At 40.0% G+C, this 22,757-nt stretch overlaps 1 protein-coding gene across 4 annotated transcripts; it reads right to left on the bottom strand.

Moving 5' to 3' along the window:
* Positions 1–299: 299 nt before the first annotated feature.
* Positions 300–8,753, bottom strand: hfp (Poly(U)-binding-splicing factor hfp). Of its 4 annotated transcripts, XM_089736369.1 has the most exons (12): positions 8,539–8,753; positions 3,513–3,609; positions 3,407–3,424; positions 3,246–3,322; positions 2,905–2,955; positions 2,606–2,825; positions 2,216–2,419; positions 2,001–2,141; positions 1,226–1,925; positions 1,060–1,152; positions 856–976; positions 300–479 (listed from the first exon to the last, which is right to left on the bottom strand). In XM_089736369.1, exons 6-12 carry the CDS (start codon positions 2,719–2,721, stop codon positions 370–372), a joined length of 1,485 nt encoding a protein of 494 aa, XP_089592495.1. In that variant the 5' UTR covers positions 2,722–2,825; positions 2,905–2,955; positions 3,246–3,322; positions 3,407–3,424; positions 3,513–3,609; positions 8,539–8,753; the 3' UTR covers positions 300–369. The 4 variants fall into 4 exon arrangements, with proteins under 4 accessions (XP_089592495.1, XP_089592493.1, XP_089592494.1 ...); XM_089736367.1 differs by having other exon boundaries at positions 3,246–3,424; positions 8,539–8,705; XM_089736368.1 differs by lacking the exon at positions 3,407–3,424 and having other exon boundaries at positions 8,539–8,704.
* Between the last annotated feature and the right edge of the window lie 14,004 nt (positions 8,754–22,757).

Below are 22,757 nucleotides of genomic sequence, written 5' to 3'. Positions count from 1 at the left end.
GTTATTGCTTGCTACCCTCAGACACAGCCCACTGAGTTTCTCGGCGGATCTTCTCAGTGGGTCGCGTTTCCGATCCGGTGGTAGATTCTGCAAAGCACAGCTCTTGCTAGGATTCGTGTTAGCAACGTGGTCAGGTTTGAGCCCCGTGAGCTCACCTACTAGTTAAGACGACGCTGATATAGCCTCTCAGGGCTCTCAGCTTAGGTAGGAAAAACAACAACTCAAAAAAAAAAAATTGCTTGCTAAGATGTTCGGTTGTATTACACCGAACAGTGAGTAAGGATACGAAATGAAAGACATTTTACAAAGTTAATCTTAAGTTTATTTATTATTATTTAGTAGAGTAAGTGTATGTATGCGGCGGCGCGGCTACCCGGAGAGGTCTCCGTGGTCGAACAGGTCCTGGTCGTAGAGCGCGGCGCGCACGGTGCGCCCGCCGAAGTACCGCCCATTGAGCGCGCCCGCCGTCGCACTCGCCTCTGGCAACGCAACACCCCGGTGCACATCAATCCCTCTTGCACATTTATGATCAACTACACCCTCGTATTTACAATCAACTAATCTTTCACATTCACAATCAACTAATCCTTCACATTCACAATCAACTAATCCTTCACATTCACAATCAACATATCCTTCGTATTTACAATTAACTAATCCTTCGCATTTATAATCAACTAATCCTTCGCATTTACAATCAACTAATCCATTACATTTCCGGTCAGTTGTTGTCAGGTTGTCAGCTTATCATTTTATATTGTTAATTAACTTACAATAAACTAAATGCACAACATACAACGAAAGCCCGTTTGCACACCTTTAGTTAGATTACAGGGTGTGTAATTAATAACATACCTTCAGGTTCGGCGAACTGTACAAAGATCTTAACATTAGCGTGCGAGGGGTCGTCGTCTTCGTTCTGTCGCTCGTTGTAGATCACGAGCCGCTCCACGCTGCCCCACTTCGAGCATTCCTCCTGCACAGAACGAAGAGTGAACAGTCGTAACAGACAACCGGTAGCACCGGCAAGTGCACGAGGAGCGAGTAACAGAACCGGACCTGGATTTCGTGATGTAACGCCTCGTCCACCTCGTCAGCCGACACCATGTTGCACAGCAGCACGGTGCGGGAGGCTCGACGCCGCATTAGCCGCTGTAACGACACCAAGCTTCAGACGTCATACTGACGACACACGCACTGACACGTGAGCGGGCGCCGGACCTACCTGCATGACGAGGTGCCGTGCTGATTGTCCCGATATTGAAAGGGACTCCTGCTGTTGCAAGGTGTCGGGTGACGCATCCAGTAGTTTCTGCTGTAAGGCGGCTTGCTGCTGACCCTCCGCCTCCGTGAGCGTGGGGGGTGCGGCCGGTGCGGGGGGAGGCGGCGCAGGGGTGGGGGGAGGCAGGTCGGCGGGAAGGGGGCCGACCCGAGGAGCGGGAGGGATAACCACGCCCGGAGGGGGAATGGCCGCCGGCAGTACTCCGGGCAGGGCCGCCGGGATCACTCCAGGTAAGGCTGCGGGCAGCACGGCCGGGATGGCGGCGGGCAGCGCGGCGGCGAGGGTGGGCAGCGCGGCGGCGGGCGGCACGCCGAGCGCGTTGAGCTTGGTGAGGCCGAGCGCGACGGCGTTGGAGGCGACGGCGTCCATGGCCTGGATCTTGGCGGTGGCGGCGGCGGCGGCCACGGCGGCGGCGGTGGGCAGCGCGGACGGCTGCGGCGGCCCGGCCAGCGCGTTGGGCGGCGTGATGGCGCGCCCCACCCGCAGGTACTGCCCGCCCAGGTCGAACAGGTTCATGGAAGCTATGGCCTCGAGCGCCGCGGGCAGCGTGGCGTACTCGATGAACCCGTAGCCCTTGTGTTTGTGTTGGGAGGTGCCGTAAGCCAGTTTGCAATATGTGATCGGTCCAAATGCTTCAAACACGCTAATAATAAAAGTCACAGATGAGTACAAAATATACTAATGCCTTGAGAAAACAAACATCCTCCAATGTGCTTACTTCTTGATGTCGTCCTCAGTTAATTCCGGGTGTATGGAGGCGACGTATATCCGATTGAACTGTTTGGCTTCCTCTTGGATCTCATCAATGACTGCCTGCGCCTGAGGCATGTTGGAAGGTCGCCCGACGACTTTAATGTTCCTAAAATATTACTATACATTTATCTACTCTGAATGAGGAACAGAATACAAATGTAATATCGGGAGGGCACGAACCTTCCTCCCAGCATGACGCCGTTCATCTGTTCGAGCGACAGCTGCGCGGCCTCCGGTATCTCGTACTCCACGAACGCGAACCCCTTGTGCTTCTGCGTGACGGGGTCCCACGACATGTTGATGGACTTGATCGGCCCGAACGGCAGGAACGCTTGTCTGATGGTGTCCTCCTTCAATTCAAACGATATCGAACCCACGTACACCCTGAGCCAAAACTGTTAGATGAGTATTTGTATTTAACAGAATTAAGATTTAAGCACGTATTTGTACATCAGATCTTTTCAGCTAAAAGGGTCAAGGGCTCGACCAGCGCGGGGCGGGAGCCTACCGTCATCGCTTACATCACGGTGCGGGGGAGGGGCCGGGGTAGGGGCCGCGAGGCTCGGTTACCTGCACATGAGCGCGAGGGCTTGCTGCCGCTGCACCTGCGTGCGCTGCGAGGCCATCTGCTGCTGCTGGTGCGCGAGGGTTTGCTTCATGAGCACCATTTTGATGCTTTGCTCCATGGCGTATTTCTTAGCGCGGGCCACGGCGTCCGCCTGCTCCGACGACAGCCGCGGCAGCGAGCCGCCCAGGATGGCCGGCAGTGTTGCGCATTTCGCTCCTGGCCCTAAACATTACTCAATTTTATCGTACTCAATACGAAAACTGAAATGAAAGCTATTGTGCACATTATTAATTCTACTAACCCGTAAATACGTCTCCTTGCTGTTTGAAGTCGTAGATGGGGGCGACGAAACCTGCAACACACGCGCACACGTTACCGAGTGGCCGCTCGGTTAAGTTGGCTTACAGCAGTGGACGCGTGCATGCCACCTCTCATCAAGTCAACCGAACACGCTCGCTAACCTCCGTCCCTCTCTACCCGCGAGTAGCCGGTTCTAACATTTGACCGTCCGACACACTCAACACCCTTTCACATGTCGTTCAGAGGCTCTCGGTAGCGATGGGCAAGTGCGGTGGCACCAGGAGGACGGAAGCGCTTCAGTCATACATCGCGGGCAGGCGGGCGGTAGAAGGAGGTAAGTACATTGGTCGTGGCGCGTAGCAGCCGGCGCCGCTCCCGGCCGCAGTCTGTCCTTAGCATTTACCTAACTTATATCTAGCCTGAAACAGAAAGCAGAACAACGGATCACTGAGCGAGTGAACGTGTGTCGGTCGTGCGGTGTGCGATGGCGCGCGTCGGCCGACCTCTCTGCTCCGCGGGTCCTGCAACAGCGAGCACAACCCAGCGGCGTTAGCGGGCTCCTCTACTAATACCGGTCTTCCTACCTCGGGGTGTCGTCGTCATACTTACCGGGAGCGGGGGCGGGGGCTGCGGGGACCGCGGCGGGGACCAGTGTGGTCAGCAGTGGTGCGGCCGGTAGGGGAGGCTGCATCGTGCCGCCCTGCAACTGTATGAAGCAATTATTTCATTCAAGAATTTGTGGACTTAATTATCTTTAGCTGATTTGATATTTATTAGGCTTATTGTAATATCGTCTATTCGCATTAAAAGTGTACAATTTTCAAAAATATTCGAAATAGAGTTAATATGCAGAATCATTTAGTATCTCCAGTATTTTTCTCATAAATATTGTCAAAAGAGCATAGTTTAGTTTTAGTTTTTTTTTTTAGTTTACCTATATTTTGACTACTATTAACAAAATTAATACATAATTTTATCTTATTTTAAAAGACAAATAATGTAACTGTTAAAAACTAAAAAATAAATGTTGCAAAGCTGATTAATATTCAAAATATCATGTTAAACCTTTAAAACACTCTCCTGTAAAACTTAGTAAGTTTTGAGATTATACAGTTTTAATGCGAGAAGATGATATCGACGCTTGAAATGCAAACATGACTAAGCGACAATAACTGCTTTGTACATAAATGATAGGCAATAACCATATTCAATGCGCAAAAAAATATATTTCTAGGTCTATTAAAATCATTTCAATCCTACAGCTACTAGCTAGATTCTACTACAGCTAGATTCGTTAAAATAAATTTTGTTTTCAGGTATTTCAACTTTAAGTTAGTCTACTGTAAAGTTCACGGATTGTCGCTTAGTCACGTTTGCCTTTCAAGCGTCGATATGTTGTTATGACAAAAAATGGGTTTGATTTTGTTAACAACATCAATCAATTAACATCAGACCATAGTGGACAATTTGTGTCTTTTGAATCTATTATGAATTCTAAAGATAAAAATACTCTTGTGATTGTTCCTATTAATAAAAAACGAATTGAGAAGTTTAGAAATAATATTAAGCAAGAACATTCAGAAATTATTTATAACAAAAACCCAAATTTATCATACCAGAATATGTTTGAGAGAATTAATATGGTCTTTACTGATGTATTTATTCCTAAAACTGTAACATTAAAAAACAAAACGGTGTTCAGCGAGTGGGCCACCACCGGAGTGTACAAAAGTAGAAAAAAATGGTATGATCTGTACTCTGAAAAAGCTTATAATAATGATGAAACATTTCATCAATATGTCAGGAACTATTCCAAACTATTTAGAAAAGTTTGTTTAGCGGCAAAATCTTTACATTTAAGTGATTTAATCAAAAATGCCCCTGACAAGATAAAGGTGACTTGGAACATCATTGGTAGAGAAAGTGGAAAAGTCAGAAATAGCCATCAAGAATTCTCGTTAAAAATAGACGATAAATTGGTAACTAGTCATGAAGGTGTGGCTAATGCTTTTGAAAAGTTTTTCTCTGACATTCCAGTTTCAACTACCACATCTCTAAATTCATCCCCCACAGCAGCTGAAATATTATTGCATAACCATGTCAAGAAATGCAATGAAATTTTTAAATTTAAGAAAATTAATTCAAACAATATAATAAAAAGTTTTAATAGCCTTAATGTAAAAAATACAGCTGACTTGTGGGGAATATCAGTAAAGGTTTTGAAGTCTGTAATAGACATTATTGCTTCTCATCTTGTTAGTATTTTTAATGATTGTATTAAGTGTGGTGTATTTCCTGACTTAATGAAACATGGTAAAGTGATTCCTCTTTTTAAATCTGGTAGTACTGATGACCCCTCTAACTATAGACCTATTTCAGTACTCCCTACGTTGAGTAAAATCTTTGAAAAAATTATTTGGCACAACTTTTAGAACATTTTAATTCAAATAACCTGCTTCATAATAAACAATTCGGGTTTACAAGGGGTCGCTCTACAACTGATGCAGGTGCTTATCTAATCAAAAATATATTTCAAACTTGGGAGGAATCGCATGATTGTCTTGGAATTTTCTGTGACTTATCCAAAGCATTTGACTGTTTTGAACATGAAACATTGGTGAGGAAACTACATCACTTTTTAGGGATTTAGGGATTAGGGATGGTGCATTGGAACTTATTACTTCCTATTTATCAGGAAGGATACAAACAGTAGATGTGAAAGGAAATAGATCTTCAGGCACCACGTTGAAAATGGGTGTACCTCAGGGTTCCATTTTGGGTCCTTTTTTATTTCTAATATATATAAACGATTTGCCTAGTTTTATTGAGTCCCGACACGAGGTCGTATTATTCGCAGATGATACATCTTTATTATTTAAAATTAAACGACAATTACAAGTCTATGACGAAGTGAATGATGCGATTTCGTGTGTGGTTCATTGGTTCCGTATCAATAACCTATTATTGAATAGTAAGAAAACGAAATGTATTAAATTTACTTTAAAATGTATTAAATCATCTTTAAATGTGAGACAAGTAGATAGTAATGTAATTGTTTCTGAGGAATCATTGGAGCTTGTTGAGTCAACCGTATTTCTTGGTATAACAGTGGACTCCAAACTGCAGTGGGGACCTCATATTCATAAATTGGCGAGTAAGCTTAGTTCTGCAGCATACGCAGTAAAAAATTAGAATGTTAACAAATGCGGACACGGCTCGTTTAGTTTACTTTAGTTACTTCCACAGTGTCATGTCCTATGGCATTTTGCTATGGGGCAATGCGGCCGATGTAGAAATGATATTTATTCTGCAGAAAAGAGCTATACGTGCTATTTATAACATGCACTCAAGGGAATCCCTGAGGGAAAAATTTAAAGAAATTAAAGTTCTCACTATGCCATCCCAGTACATCTTTGAAAATTTGATGTATGTTCGTAAACATATTGAGGAGTTTCCTAAGATGTCGGACATACATAATAGAAATACTAGGAACAAACACAAGCTTGTTATGCCGATGAGTAGGTTACATAAGATACGAAATTCATTCGGGTGTTTGTCTGTGCGCCTGTACAACAAAATCCCACAAGATGTTCAGAACCTACATATACATCGGTTTAAGAAAACTATTAAAGAACATCTGTGCAATAAAGCTTACTATAAAGTCAATGATTATCTAGAAGATTGCACAAAGTGGGAATGAGTTGCTCGCTCCGGGAATTTCAATATTGTAAAATTGTTATGTTATAATTACTTATTGTAATATGAATATTTAAAAAAAAAAAAATATTTAAAATAAAAATAAAAATCTAATAAGTATTTAAAAAAAAAAAAAAAACATGCCCGCTGAGTTTCTTGCCAATTCTTCTCAGAACGGAGGCTAATTCTTGTGAATTGGCGGTAATTCTTTTGACGTTCAACAAGTATGTACTTTCATTTATGTTGAATAAAACTTTTTTTTGATTTTGATTTTTGATTTTGATTATTGGAATAAAAGGACCTTTGCTTGTGTAATACGTGTTTACAGAATTTATTTTGGTTGCATTTTGGTAGCAGAAAACTACAGCGTGGCTCGAAGCAATGCCATTCATGAATATCATTGTAGAGTTGGAGGCGTTTAACAGTTCATTGATTACATTTTGTTAGTTTTTCTTCAGTCATGTTCCTTGTCGTTAAGACATAACACAGTATGGAAATGTTGAAACTCTTGTCTGTAGCTAAATCTTTGCCGTGTCTTCCCTATATTTGTGTATTACTCAGCTATGAAGTAGTTTATTTTTTTAAAACAATTTTTTTTTTGTTTTTCTATATTATACTTAATTTTATCAAACTATTAATTAACTGGATATTTCAAATTACCTATAGCTTAAATAGAAATTTCTAATTGTGTTTCAGACTTGACTTTGATATAAAAATTTAGTCTAGTGCTTCCTTATGCTAGATAAATTCTATATTTGAAGAACAGGGCATCAGCTCTTGACATTTCAGTTTTATGACGTTGTGATATCTATAGACTTCTGTGGCTACTAAGTAAAAATATTAACCACTAGGCTAATATGACAATTTAAATTTAATTTATCTGAACCACATGAACCTAGTACCAAAACTGGTGATAGATGGATTATAATTAAGATATTGACCTCATTACTTTTCACATAAAAGCTGTCCGCTGTGAATAATACGAAAAGATATTGCTCGATTGAACGTTACTAGAGTACAATTTGACAGATTTCACTAATTTATCTTTAGTTGTGTTCAAGTCGTGGATTTGATAAAATACTTTTCGGAAATCTGAAGAAAATTTGTCAGTTCATTACTGTTGGTTAAGTTAAGTGGAGAGTAAGTTTAGGTTTAACTTATTCATATAACGTGAAATACTGTTTTAAATAAAAATGTAAGCATTTGAGGATTTTATTGAAATAAAGTTTTGTCTATTAGGTTGAAATTCTTTTTTTTTATCTTGCACTTATTTACATTGCGTTTACTTTTAGCAGTTCAGTTAATGTAGGCATCCCAAAAATATTTCCACCCAATTGGATGCAGCGACAGTGTGTTTCATGTTGTTTGTCTATTATGACAGTATTCCCCTGTGAAATTGAATACCTGAGAATTCTGTCCATTTTTACTTCAATTTGTCAACCTAATAATTGGAGGTTTGTTGGTGTTTTCAGTTTTAATTACGGTTCTACAACGTTTAATCACCAATAGTCAATCACCAAACGAAAGCCCACTGTGGGCTATGTTGTTTATTAGAAATTATTTTATAAGAATATAATGGAATAATTACAAAAATATGCTAAGTAAGTACTATAAATCAATGAAACCTTTCTATTTGAACATGGAAATTCCAAAATTGATCGATTCATGTTTAATAATATGTAGTAAAGATGTGGTAATAGGGTAATAAATAGCCAATAGATAGAAAATGTTTTGAAACAAAACACTACATTTGAACAACGCTTTGCAAATATTAATGTCTGTTATTACTGAATTTTGCTTGAGTAAATATTAAGAATATACGTCTTTGTAATATAAGAATATTTTTCATAATTATTGTCTTCAACTTTTAGGTTAGGTACTTCCAGAAAATAACACATGCAAAATATATTATTCGATTTTACAGGTTTTATACACTTACCATATCCATTGTTGTTTTAAAATTATAAATTATTAACTGAAAAATCAAATTACTGAATTAGAATATGTTTAAACGACTAAATTATTATAAAATTCATTAAAATACGATTTTAACACAAGTAACGCGAGAATTTTGACATTGAACGAAGTGACGCGTTAACAGCAATGAAGTAGGAAACCTATGGAAATGAAACGTCAACCAAAATTTCGTGCCACTGTGACGTCATCTGGCCACAAAACATGGCGGCTTTAGTGCTGTACAAAAGATTTCAATGTTATCAGGTTTTATCGATAAACGTTCTTGGCTCATTTTATTTTAAATATTGTTGAGTATTATTTATTTGTAGAATTTATACTTTAATGGGAAGTAAGTAGGTATATTGTTATGTGCAAATATGATATGATTTAGATGGGTGAAATCTAAGACAAGTTCGTCCTTCGAATTTGCCAAGTAAACGATATGATGATTTTTAAAAGTTGCTACACTGATTTTATAAAGTTGTCGTTTGTCGCAAAACACAAAGATATGGCGTAGTTCAAAGCCATCAGCCCATTTCTAGCATCCTAAATGTTATCGTGTTTTGAGTACGTGTTTTTCTTAGACTATTACAATCTATTTTAATTGTTTTGCTGACTCTAAAGTCCGTAACATACTACCGCAGCGCACCCCAAGGAAGGTGCGCCGCACCATTTGAATCACTTTCGCTTGAGAGTGATTCAAATTTTAAACTTATCAAGGGACCGCGTGAAAAAAAAAACACCTACAGAACATTTATTCATTAATTACAAACGTCATTCCTTGTGACTTCCTCTCTAAAATCACTTAATTATTAAATATTTAACAAATTTACAATAGTGTTTTACTCACTGCGGAATAAAACTATTTTATTTAAATAGTTCCGAAGAGATTTTGTCGGTAGCCTTTTTCCCGAAATATCTAAACAGAATGTCTAAATATGTTTTGATGACATATTTTAAAGTGGTATTTATGATTAGTGTCATGATCAATAGATTCCGACCGAAAAATGGATTTTTCGGATGAGGGCTCCATAATGAATTTAAATACATATAGATAATAGTTTTAGGGCATCGACTTTCTTGAGATCCTATAAAATACGTTTTAATTATTATTTTTGTATGTTTTAAGCATGATAAATTATGAAATTTTATATAATCAATCATATTAAATCGATATCAAAGTCAATAAATAATGTACAACCCAAAACAGACGGCCGAACTGACGTGACAATGACATTTGGCGCGCTAAACATGGCGGATTTTCGGCCTCATTAGACGGAGACGGAGATATTTACGTATATTCATGTTTCATTTTATGTACGCACTGAAATACTGTTATATTGTTTTCCTGCGAGTTAAAGTGCTGAGTAAGAACGAGATAGATATATGTTTATGTATGTGCCTTCAAAATGGGTGCTATTTATATAAGCAATTGTACGTATAGAACAATATGTCGTGTCCCTACTATATAGGTCTATGGTTAACAGACACAAGCGAGTAGTGACAGCTGACAACTACAGTAGCAGTAATTCCATTTTTTTTACTTGAAAAGGCAAAAGTATCACAACATGCTACCTACTCTTTTGTATAATATTCAGTTTTGAAAAATTAAATGGAAAGAAAAGAAATCAAGTTGATTAACTAGGAACATTGCACAATTGGGATAAAATTGAATGAAACAAGATTACATGGATAAAATATAGTAATACGCATTCAAATCTGAACTAACAAAATTAAACAATTCACACAACTTCACCTCTTGCGTTTCCAAGAAGTCCTATAAGTGTCTTACAACCACAAAGACGATTGATAAACTGACAGTGATATTTGAAAGATAATCGAATGATCTTTTTGTTCTTTAAGCCAGCACATCTCTTTATGCGAAATTTCTTTCTTTTTTTACAGGTAGTATGTTCTTATGGATGCTGTAATTAAGCGCAGCTACTATTTTTTTTTTTTTTTTATTGCTTAGATGTGTGGACGAGCTCACAGCCCACCTGGTGTTAAGTGGTTACTGGAGCCCATAGACATCTACAACGTAAATGCGCCACACACCTTGAGATATAAGTTCTAAGGTCTCAGTATAGTCACAACGGCTGCCCCACCCTTCAAACCGAAACGCATTACTGCTTCACGGCAGAAATAGGCGGGGCGGTGGTACCTACCCGTGCGGACTCACAAGATGTCCTACCACCAGTAATTACACAAATTATAATTTTGCGGGTTTGATTTTTATTGCACGATGGTATTCCTTCATCGTGGAAGTCAATCGTGAACATTTGTTGAGTACGTATTTCATTAAAAAAATTGGTACCCGCCAGCGAGATTCGAACACCAGTGCATCGCTCGATACGAATGCACCGGACGTCTTATCCTTTAGGCCACGACGACTTTGACTAAGAACAATTTATTATTACTCTTTTAACAATCTTTATGTCCATTGTTGGAAACCAAAATAAATATATGGACGCGTGCGTTTTATGCTCAAACTTACTACACTAAACTACAAATTAACGAGCGAAGGGATGTTCATAATTAAAGTGTTTTTTAACATTGGAATGAATAACTTATCATGAATAATAATAAAAAAATTCTTTAATACTTTAATGGTAACTGTAGGGGACGGTTTCTTATTTAGATATTTATATTTGTGAGGAGGAAGATTTTTGCAATAAAATAAAATAAAATTATGATGCAACTTTCATGGCTGACAGTTTATTCTTTACTGCGGTTCCAAACATGCCCCCGGATGTTGAAAGGTTTCCTTTCAACCCAAAACTAATCCGCAATCAGGGGACAAATCTTATTAAAAGACCTCTTGATGACTCCGCTTGAGGTACGAATGTCTGCGACCCGGTTGACTACGTCGGACCCTGGATAGACAGCTACTATGCGGCCCAGTCTCCATTTAAGTGGCGGGAGATTGTCTTCCTTCACCACAATCAGGCTGTGAAGCTTCAGCGATGACTGATTGGTGCGCCATTTTGTTCTTTGCTGCAGCTCACTAATGTATTCCTTTGACTATCTGGCCCAAAAATGTTGTCGCATAAGCTCTAACCGCTGGAACCTGGTGAGATGGCTTAGCCGGCAGTCCTTGTACTCAGCAGCAGGCATTGCAGTAAGGGGTTGGCCAATGAGAAAATGCCCAGGAGTAAGCGGTATCATGTCATCGGGATCGCTTGATAGTGGAGTCAGCGGCCGAGAATTCAATATTGCTTCGATTTGCGTTAGGACAGTGATCAATTCCTCATAAGTTAAATTACAATTTCCCAATACTCTGTGCATATGGAATTTAATAGATTTAACCCCCACCTCCCAAAGACCCCCAAAATGAGGAGAGTAAGGTAGACACAGGTGGAAGTTAATACCTTCTTCGATCAAAGCATCAGGCAAAGAATTGCAATTGGATTTTAAGAATGTACCGATTTATACGCACCGACGAATGACGTACCATTGTCCGAATATATATGAGTAGGCTTAACTCTCCGTGATACAAACCGGCGTAGCGCAGAGAGAAAACTATTGCTGGTTAAATCACCTACTAATTCTATATGGATCGCCTTTGTTTTGAAACATACAAAAATCGCGATGGAGACCTTAACGATTCTACAACCTTGACCAAGGCGGTTAACGGACGAGATGGGTCCAGCATAGTCGATGCCTACACACTCGAACGGGCGACCAGGAGTGAGGCGGTGCACAGGTAAATTTCCCATAAGAGGAGTAACTGTTTGTGCTCGCATGCGAATACATCTTATACAATTATGGTAAGTGGCCTTGGCCAAATTGCGACCGCCAATAGGCCAGTGGACTTCTCTTATAGAAGCTAATAATAGTTGGGGCCCAGCGTGCATAAGCCTAATATGTTCAGCCTTGAATACGAGTTTTGTGAGAATGTGAGTGGACTGTAGGATTATAGGATATTTTTTCTCATACGAAAACTCCGACGCGTTTCCAAACCTGCCACCAACACGCATAATTTGAGCGTCATCAAGAAAGACATTGAACTTGTTGAGGGGACTTTTAGGAGATAACGAATGTCCCTGAGTTAGGAGCTTGTATTCGACGAACGACTCAGACTGAGCTTTCCTAATAATCAAGTTCAAAGCGTTCTGTAGCTCTTTAGAGCTTAAATGGCTGGTTTGTGGATATAGCTTTCTGCAAAAATTTATGAATCTCAATGCATAGGCTACAGCACGTTTTAGTCGAGATAGGTTTGAGAATCGGCTGAAATCAATAAATGTATCATCACGTGGAACTGAAAGGTGCAACGAGACTTCAGGACGAACTTCAGGGAGTTTGGATTCTCCATGATCTCCACCGTACGATTGCGAACGAAAGGCTGTAATTTACTAGGCAACATTTTAAGCCAGCCTAACACAATCGTCGAGTCAGTCCAAAAAGTAGTATGCCTGACCTGAACCCGGAGCGAATCAATAGCCTTCTCGTAGAGGCGCACTCCTACCAGAGCCCCACAGAGCTCCAACCGAGGGATCGTAGTTGGCTTTAATGGAGCCACCTTCCTCTTGGCAATAAGTAACGAGACCTTGATTCGTCCATACACGTTCGCGCTTCGCGCGTAAAGGCAAGCACGATAGGCGCTTTGCGACGCATCTGTAAAAATGTGGAGATCCACGTAAGTATCAGCCTCGCAAACAATAAGGCGAGGGATACGCAAATTATTTAAACGCGGAAGGCTTTTAATTATATTAGCCCAAATTTTGGCTATTTCAAATGGGAGCTCTTCGTCCCATGATAACTTATGAACCCATAGCCGCTGCAATAGTATTTTAATAGGAACGATGCAGGGAGAAACTAACCCCATGGGATCAAAAATGCGTGCAGTGACAGAAAGCATAGAGCGTTTCGTAGAAGGCGAGGCTTCACACGAATCGACAGAGAAAGAAAACTCACCTGTGGCTGCCTGCCAATTGAGACCTAATGTCTTACACGATTCAAGGGATCCGATGTTTAAACTGAAGGATGAACTGTTGTCGCACGGATCACTAGTAAGACAGAGTAGAGGATCGTTGGACTTCCACTTGCGCAGAGGCATCCTGGCGGAGGCGAGCTCTGCGGCGGCAACTTTCTTCTTAATGTCCAACGCCTCCTGAAATGAGTCCCCGTGAGGAGATCATTCACGTAGAAGTCGTGAATGATGATCTCTGAGATCTTCTTGTCACTGCATTTAAGGCCGATCTGCTTATTGTGGCCTGGTAACTAGAGCTGTCCGTCACTTAAGCAGTCCGCAGATTGTTTTAAGGGTACACGCACACGAAAACGACCATCAGCTAGACGTTTCGTATTTTTAACGAAATGTTCTTCACATTTTCGTTCCTCCTCGGAGTATGATGACTTAAGGCCTACTTCCTTCAGCTGCCAGAACCGCGACAGCAAGTTCTGAGTGTCATCAACGCCGAGATCAAGATCTTGAGAAATGTCTGCAAGTTTTGTGAAGTTGCACATTAGGGGAGCAGGTCCATGACCATCACTTAGATCTCTGGAAACCACCAACCAGCCAAGTCGAGTTTCCCAGAGGATCGAGATGCTATCTCCCAGATTGATCTTTCGCGTCCCGAGCAGATCCCAAAAGATATTAGATCCAATTATCATGTCAATTTCTGACGCCTTATAAAATTGGGGATCGGCTAAAATAATATTAGCGGGAATATTTAAATGCGAAACATCAAATGAATGGCAAGGCACGTCGTCAGTTATGGACGGCAATACATAACAAAGAAGACATTTGGAATAATTTTCAGTGCGTGAACTGAAAGAAACATAACACATTTTTGAAGTGTTCGTTCTAGTCTTATCGATGCCGAAAATAGGTTTATCTATATCAATATACTTGGCATTCAATAAGCGACCCGTTTTCTCACTAATTATGCAAGACGAACTCGCACAATCCAGAAGAGCACGTATGATGTGCTCGTGACCATTACTATCGACAACTTTAACGAGAGCCGTCGCAAATATACCATCTTTACTAATCTCTGAAGGTGCGGCGGCAGAATACGTGGCTAACGTTAGGCCGTGGTTACCAGGAGGTTCAGGCTGGATGGCGGAGGCGATTGCCGTAGTGTCACGCTTAGGAGCGGGCTGATTAATTCTCTGTTTATTATTAGAATAGGTGTGCAGCAGCGTATTATGCCTACGCTTACATAAAGTACAACCACCTTTTTTGCAGCGATTCGAATAGTGACCACTACGAAAGCAGTTGTAACACACCTTGAACTGAGGAATTAATTCCCATCTCTGCTCATTATTAAGGCTCAGAAATTTATCGCAATTATAAAGATAATGCTCACCCTTACAGTGTGGGCACGATGTTGTACCGGAACCAGAAATAATACTAGCGCCGCCACTCGACGACAGCTGCGTTCCGGAGACAGAAACTAATGTTTTAATTTTCTGACCTTTAGGTGACTGTGATGGCTGAACTTGTGTGTGAGGAAGGTTAGGGCGAGTAAATTCCATCGTTTCTAATAGATCGGCCCGGTTACGAATGAAATCGAGAAATATGGACAAAGAAATGGGTTTTTCTTTATCAAGACGACCTTTGCACTCTTCCCATTCACGCAGCGTCTTCTGTTCGATTTTACGACTCATCATGTGGATGAGAAGAGTGTCCCAATGATCAGTCGGTTCGCCCAGCGACTCCAAAGCTCTCAGGCTTTTATTCAGCTGATCTATGAAACGTCTTAAATTAAACGAAGATTCACTCTTTATTGCGTCTATATTAAATAAATTATTAACATGTGTTTGAATTAATAGGCGCTTATTATCGTACCTCTCACATAACAGCTTCCACGCCACAGAATAGTTGCTGGCAGAGAACTGAATCTCCTGAAGCAGTACAGCAGCAGAGCCTTCTAGCGAGGCCCTGAGGTAGTGGAATTTATTAATTTCTCCTATCGCCTCGTTCGAATGTATAAGACTACTGAAGGTGTCATGGAATTCCAGCCAGTTGTTATATGAACCATTAAATTTGGGTAGACTAATGGTAGGCAATTTAACCAGGCTATGATTGCTCACATGAGAACAACTCTCAAAACTATGCGCATCGGTTTGTAACAGTTTAGAATTACGAGAAAGAATCTCCTGAGCCTGTGAAAGGGATTTGTAATAAATCGATTCGAAATCTTCTCTCTCTGTGCTTTGCGAGCTGAAATCGTCAGCGAGGCATTCTATTTTAGTTTGTACTACGTCATATTGTTCAAATAATAATTCGATCTTACCGATTCTTAATTGCAATTCATTTACTTGTTGCTGATTCAACGTACCGCTCAATTCCTCGATGTACTTTCTGAATGTAGTCAATCGGCCTTTTAGACTAGCTCGTTTTTTAACTAACTCCTTTTCTTCTTTCTCACTCATTTTGGAAGTATTTGGGCAGAAGCGGGCTAGTTAATCTGGCATTGATAGAAGTTATAATTGAATTAATGAACTATAATGACAACTAAAATGAACTATACAGTCACACTATTATGTTACCTATAATTAATAATAAAATAATTTTACAAGTGTGAAAGACAGACTATTACCAAAAAAATGCCAACAAAAACACATTAAACAAACCACATAGTTAACCCAGCTTGTAATATGATAAATATAAATAATCTAAACAAAAAACAGAGTAATGGGTTACACATCACTAATTTGTCCTGAATATCAAACGTTGATCACTTCCCTTATTTCCTGGGTATCTCGGCTCGATGGACCATGTAGGGGACGGTTTCTTATTTAGATATTTATATTTGTGAGGAGGAAGATTTTTGCAATAAAATAAAATAAAATTATGATGCAACTTTCATGGCTGACAGTTTATTCTTTACTGCGGTTCCAAACAGTAACTTCTATCGAAGTTAACATCTTACGGAATATCCGAGGGTCTCTGCAAGTGGATCGCTAGCTTTTTGGATGGGTGGAGCATCACGGTCGTTGTAGACGGTGACTACTCTGATACCATGACCATTAACGCTGGCGTTCCACAAGGTTCGGTGCTCTCCCCCACGCTTTTCATCCTGTATATCAATAACATGCTATCTATTGATGGCATGCATTGCTATGCGGATGACAGCACGGGGGATGCGCGATATATCGGCCATCAGAGTCTCTCTCGGAGCATGGTGCAAGAGAGACGATCAAAGCTTGTGTCTGAAGTGGAGAACTCTCTGGGGCGAGTCTCCGAAAGGGGGTGAATTGAACTTGGTTCAATTCAACCCGTTAAAGACACAAGTTTGCGTGTTCACTGCGAAGAAGGACCCCTTTGTCATGGCGCCGCAATTCCAAGGAGTATCCCTGCAACCATCCGAGAGTATCGGGATACTTGGGGTCGACATTTCTAGCGATGTCCAATTTGGAAGACCATTTGGAAGGCAAAGCCAAGTTGGCGTCCAAAATGCTGGGAGTCCTCAACAGAGCGAAGCGGTACTTCACGCCTGGACAAAGACTTTTGCTATGCTCGTCTGCCTACAAAGGCAATAAAAAAAAAAAAAAAATCCATTTTATAACTTGTTTACCTAGTTCGCTATCGCTGAGTAGATGGTATCTGGTCTGAATCGCGCTAACGATATTTGCAAGAAATCGGATTTATACATATTATCATGTATGTTGTTGTTGTGTTGTAATCATAAGGTACCCCGCTGGTACATAGGGCCCTCGTCAGTTGTCTCCACTTCACCCTGTCTTGCACTTGCTCCTTAACATCACTCAAGTGTGTACAGGCCTGCCGCGCGGGCTTTTAAAGACAACAGATACGAAAAGTTTGTTACCAAGCAAAAATCTGCGGTATCTTCCTGGTTTCAAGGATAAGTGTGTACAATTATCCAGCGATTCAAGATGCTCTTGTTCAGATTTGTGTCCGTGGGGCGTATTGTCATTCTGATCTGCTACGTAATAATCATCATGAATAGTTGTTTGGTAGTTACTGGTGCTATTGACACTTTAGGACTGTGTGTTTGCCGCTAGGGGCGTTGTTTTTTTTTTTTTTTTTTTTTTTATTGCTTTGCTGTGTGGACGAGCTCACAGCCCACCTGATGTTAAGTGGTTACTGGAGCCCATAGACATCTACAACGTAAATGCGCCACACACCTTGAGATATAGTTCTAAGGTCTCATATAGTCACAACGGCTGCCCCACCCTTCAAACCGAAACGCATTACTGCTTCACGGCAGAAATAGGCGGGGCGGTGGTACCTACCCGTGCGGACTCACAAGAGGTCCTACCACCAGTAATTACGCAAATTATAATTTTGCGGGTTTCATTTTTATTACACGATGTTATTCCTTCACCGTGGAAGTCAATCGTGAACATTTGTTGAGTACGTATTTCATTAGAAAAATTGGTACCCGCCTGCGGGATTCGAACACCGGTGCATCGCTTCAACACGAATGCACCGGACATCTTATCCGTTAGGCCACGACGACAATAAATTGGAGTTAACGTTTACGCTATCGAGGACGTTAAAAAACTCGCACTAAGCTCACTGTTTTATTACATAGTATCATATATCTCTTGACAGTACACCGGTCAGACTCCAATAAGATTTTTTTTTGTTGTGCACCACTCCATTCCAATGCTCCAAGCTCCAAGCTTACAAATATAATTTAGCGTTTGCGAAGGCACTCGAAACTGTAGCTAAGTACAATATTGAAATATTTTCGAAACTTTAGACGTAAGAATCTTTGTGTTAAAAACACCTGAACAAATGTTCTTTGAATAAAATATTGTTATTAATAAAATAGTTATTTGCAAATGTTTTATATTTGTTGTAGTTCCACAGAGCTTCCCATTCAACATGTTTTAGCTTAGGCGGCTAAACTAGATCACGGATCACCTGGTGTTAAGCGGTTACTAGACCCGATAGACATGAACATAAATGCCGCCGCCCAAATTGAGCTTAAAGCCCCGGTTCTATAATACAACGGTTGCCCCACTCTTTAAGTCGGAACACATAACTGCTCCGCGATAGAAACAGGCAGGCTCGTGGCACCTATCTATGCGGGCTTAAATATGAAGTGTATTATCTATGGTGTGGGCTCACAATGCGTAGGTACGCCCAACAGCAAGCCTTCGATTAACAGCAACTGGTGGTAGGACGTCTTGTGAGTCCGCACGGGTAGGTACCACCACCCTGCCCATTTCTGCCCTGAAGCAGTAATGCATTTCGGTTTGAAGGGTGGGGAAGCCTTTGTAACTATACTGAGACCTTAGCATTTATGTAGATTTCTATGTGCTCCGGTAACTATTTAACACCGGGCCGTGAGCTCGTCCACCCACCTAATAATAAAAATAATAATAAATAAAACTGTATTTTTGGTTGAAGGTCCCAGATATTTGTTTCTAAGCATCGCACCGGAACTATACTAACCCAGATCACGGTGGTGTTGTGGCCGGCTTAAAAATCCAAACTTAATTACTTAAATTTCAAAGAAAGGTTTCCGTGCTTGAATTATTCACATTCCTCAATTTAATTTATTGTTTTTTGTGTTGGATTCGTTTATGAAAAAACATACAGAGTCTGTGTTGATTTGAAAAAAAAAAAACTACTGGGACTTGGAAGTAAGCGCACCGTGATGGCCCGTGGCGTTACATTTTGGGTGCTCGTGTTTACGAACGATGTACAGAACAAATAAATAAATCAAATTAGTTAAGCGGCGGGTGGCGGCGTACTCTTTTTTGTTACGTTTTAAAATTATTGAGGGGCGCGCTGTAATAAAAGGACTTCTATGGCGTGACGATTTGCATTTCAATGCGCGGGATTGGCCGATTTTTTTATGAGCTAAAATTACTATGCGAATAATTTTTTAAGAATTTTTGAGGATTCTTGAGGAGGAGGAGAAAAGAATTACTTTTATGTTAAGGGTTTATTTCGTGCGTGTTACCAACGTTAATTGCAAAAACAAATAAAATTTAGAATAAACTAGTAACTGCAAACTATTCAACATTAACGCAAGATCCAAAGTACGCTCTAGGAAGTGCTTCGATGAATACATTCGATTTATCGGGGAATTCAGAATTTTTAGTTTCTGAAGGTTCGAGTTTTACAGCTTGCTCTATGTTATACAAACTTTTAAAGTGTATTCTGTGTAATAATAGGTATAAAATAAAATACTGGCATAAAAAAATATATATATAAAAATAGACTTGCATTTCAAGGTATTGTACGGGTATTATATGTGACTTATTATAAAGTTCTGTGTATACTTTTTAAATCGCCATTTGACTTAAATAAGGCCGTTCTGTACTGGGTTAATTAATTGAGAAAATCGATAGAGATGTAACCGTTTGATCTAAAGGCTATCAGCACGATAGCCTTTAGAGGCTATTTCAGCTTCTTTTTGACATGAAGGTGAGCTCACGGGTCTCTAACCGGGAGGGTTGCTAACACTGACCCTAGCAAGAGCAGTGCTTCGCAGAATCTACCACTGGATCGGAAACGCGACTCACTGAGAATATCCGGCGAGAAATTCAGTGGGATGTGTATATGGGTAATGTCATCATTAGGAATAGTAATCTAATTTATTATACGATATTATAGATTATAGATCATAATATTTATTTTATTATACGATCTATACAATGAGTAGATAAAGTGTAGATGCGCTATTTAATATTCGATACAGAATGCATTGGGACATTAGGGCAAAGATTAAACAGTTTAGAGCTATGTGTCTACGCCATTAGTCTATATAGATATGATAGCAGCGAAGATTTTCAGCCTGCACCATATAATCTTAGATCATATCAATATTCCTCAGTTAATTAAACTGCAAAGATTATTAATACCTATTTCAAGTTTTAGGAAAAACCATCATGGCTGCTTAATTAAGAGTAAGAAGTAGATTAAAGGGACTGGAAGAATACTAGACAATATTATATTGTCAACAACTGTTCAATTGCACATCAATATATTATGCTCTATCATCTCTGTATGCTGAAGCAAAAACTTTTTACCCCTTTTTACGAAAATTGCGCAGACGGAGGAGCATGAAATTTCCCACACTTATAGGGAATACAGAGAAGAAGTCTAGAATGTTATTTTTTTATCATTTGCATAAAACATACATTAAATGAATAAAAAAAACATTACACATACTACCATGTATTTGACACAACACATACATATTAATATACTTACTCTTTGTTTGTTGTCAATTGTCAAACTTTTGTTATTGTTTAGTCTGTAGTCAAATTGAGAATACATTAATCTTGTTTGTCTTTAATATTATTTGTCTATAGTGTAGTCTTGGCGAAATCTGTGATTATAGAAGTTTAATTATCTTTGAAAATAGAACCATAATAATGTTCAAACTTATAATTTAAATTAATTATAGTCGAATTTCGACTACTGGGAGACCACTTGTAATCTTAAAATGAAATAAACAATTACTGATTATTATTATTAATTAGCCTTCAAATCGGAATGTATACTAAATGTGTGGCAGAAATATATAGAATGGTGTTACCGACCCATGTAGGCTCGTAGCGCGCCCTGTCACTACTAATAAATGCAGCTGGTACCAAAACCTCCCCCCAATTGTCGTTTGTTAATTAAATTTCCGAAAATTCTCTAGTGCTAATTAGATGAGGGTCGGCCCGGATGTAGTAATCTTGCCTAAATAATCTACGTAGAAATTTGAGATTGGCCCAATGATGACGATTGTTAAATTACGCTCCTGCAGCGATCATCATTTCATGTCATTTGCTTAACTGAGTTGCTGAGTTTCTCACCGGATCTTCTTAGTGGGTCGCAATTCCGATCCGATCGATAGACAGCGGCTTGGGTCTGCCCCTGGCATTGCTGAAGTCCATGGGCGACGGTAACCACTCACTATCAGGTGAGCCGTACGCTCGTCTGTCTACTAGGGCAATAAAAAAAAAGATTCTACGAACCACAGGTCTTGCTAGGGCTGTGTTAGCAAATCCCCCAGACTGAACCCGTGAACCTACTCGTCCGGTTGTAGAAATAGCCTCATAGGCTACCAGTGAATAGGTAGGGAAATAATTTGCTTGTTGATTGCGTAAAATAGTTTTGAAAGCGTTTTGACTGCGTTCTTTGTTTGGCTGCTGCTGAGAGAAATTGTTGCCTTTTGAAATAGTTAGATAAATAGATAGATAGAATATGATTGTTTTTATTAGCTCGCACGGAGGATAGCCATGCGCCTATTTTTTATTTTTTTTTATTGCTTGCATGGCTGGACGAGCTCACGGCCCACCTGGTGTTAAGTGGTTACCGGAGCCCATAGACATCTACAACGTAAATGCCGCCACCCACCTTGAGATATGAGTTCTAAGGTATCAGTAGAGTTACAACGGCTGCCCCACCCTTCAAACCGAAACGCGTTACTGCTTCACGGCTGAAATAAGCAGGGAGGTGGTACCTACCCGCGCGGACTCACAAGAGGTTCTACCACCAATAATTACGTAAATTATAATTTTGCGGGTTTGATTTTTGCTACACGATGTTATTCCTTCACCGTGGCAGTCAGTCGTGACATTTGTCAATTAAGATGAGTGGCATCATTCATATGCGTGTATGAATGAGGCGTTCGCTCCTGGCCTTTTCATTTTTCATTATAATTATTATTATTATTTTTTAATTGTATTTTTGACTTGTTTTTTCCTTTATTGTAAATATTTTTACTAATTTAAAAAAAAAAGTAAATATTTGAGAAAAAACAAAAAAAAGCCCGCTGAGTTTGTTTCGCCGGTTCTTCTCAGGACTGTGGCTTTTTTTGGAACCGGTGATAGAGTTAACGTTGTTATTTATATTTTGACATTCAACAAGTGTGTTATACTGGCATTTAAGTTGAAATAAATGATTTTGAATTTGAATTTGAATTTGACATATTATACGACTTAAGAACTCTATGTATCGAGATGAAAACTTGTAACGTATTATGTTGTAACGGATTTTTCCAAATGTAAATATCAATTTAACGCAATTTTTTGTATTTACCGGAACACTAGTAAATATGTTCAACGTGCGATTAATATTAGATTCCGTTTCGAGCACGTGTTAAATGCACTTCTGGCGTTAATCACCATAAAACAATATAAAGTTACCATTACCCTATTAAGGGTGGTCGAAAGCTCGGAGTTATGACAATAGGGGTGATCGCGCACGTGCAATGATCTTTCAAAATACTGAAGCTTAATCTATAAAATCTCTAAGCTCCACAGTAGTGTGACGCG

Source organism: Bombyx mandarina, chromosome 21 (assembly GCF_030267445.1).
Source record: "Bombyx mandarina strain Sakado chromosome 21, ASM3026744v2".
NCBI lineage: Eukaryota > Metazoa > Arthropoda > Insecta > Lepidoptera > Bombycidae > Bombyx > Bombyx mandarina.
Note: the sequence above shows the minus strand (reverse complement) of the source record. Positions and strands in the feature narration are given on the sequence as shown.

Coding starts and splice junctions, on each gene's coding strand:
- hfp (XM_089736366.1), bottom strand. Junction 2,956..3,512: donor AGCCCCCGCCCCCGCTCCCG/GTAAGTATGACG, acceptor CGTGTGTTGCAG/GTTTCGTCGCCCCCATCTAC. Junction 2,420..2,605: donor GCCCTCGCGCTCATGTGCAG/GTAACCGAGCCT, acceptor GTTTTGGCTCAG/GGTGTACGTGGGTTCGATAT.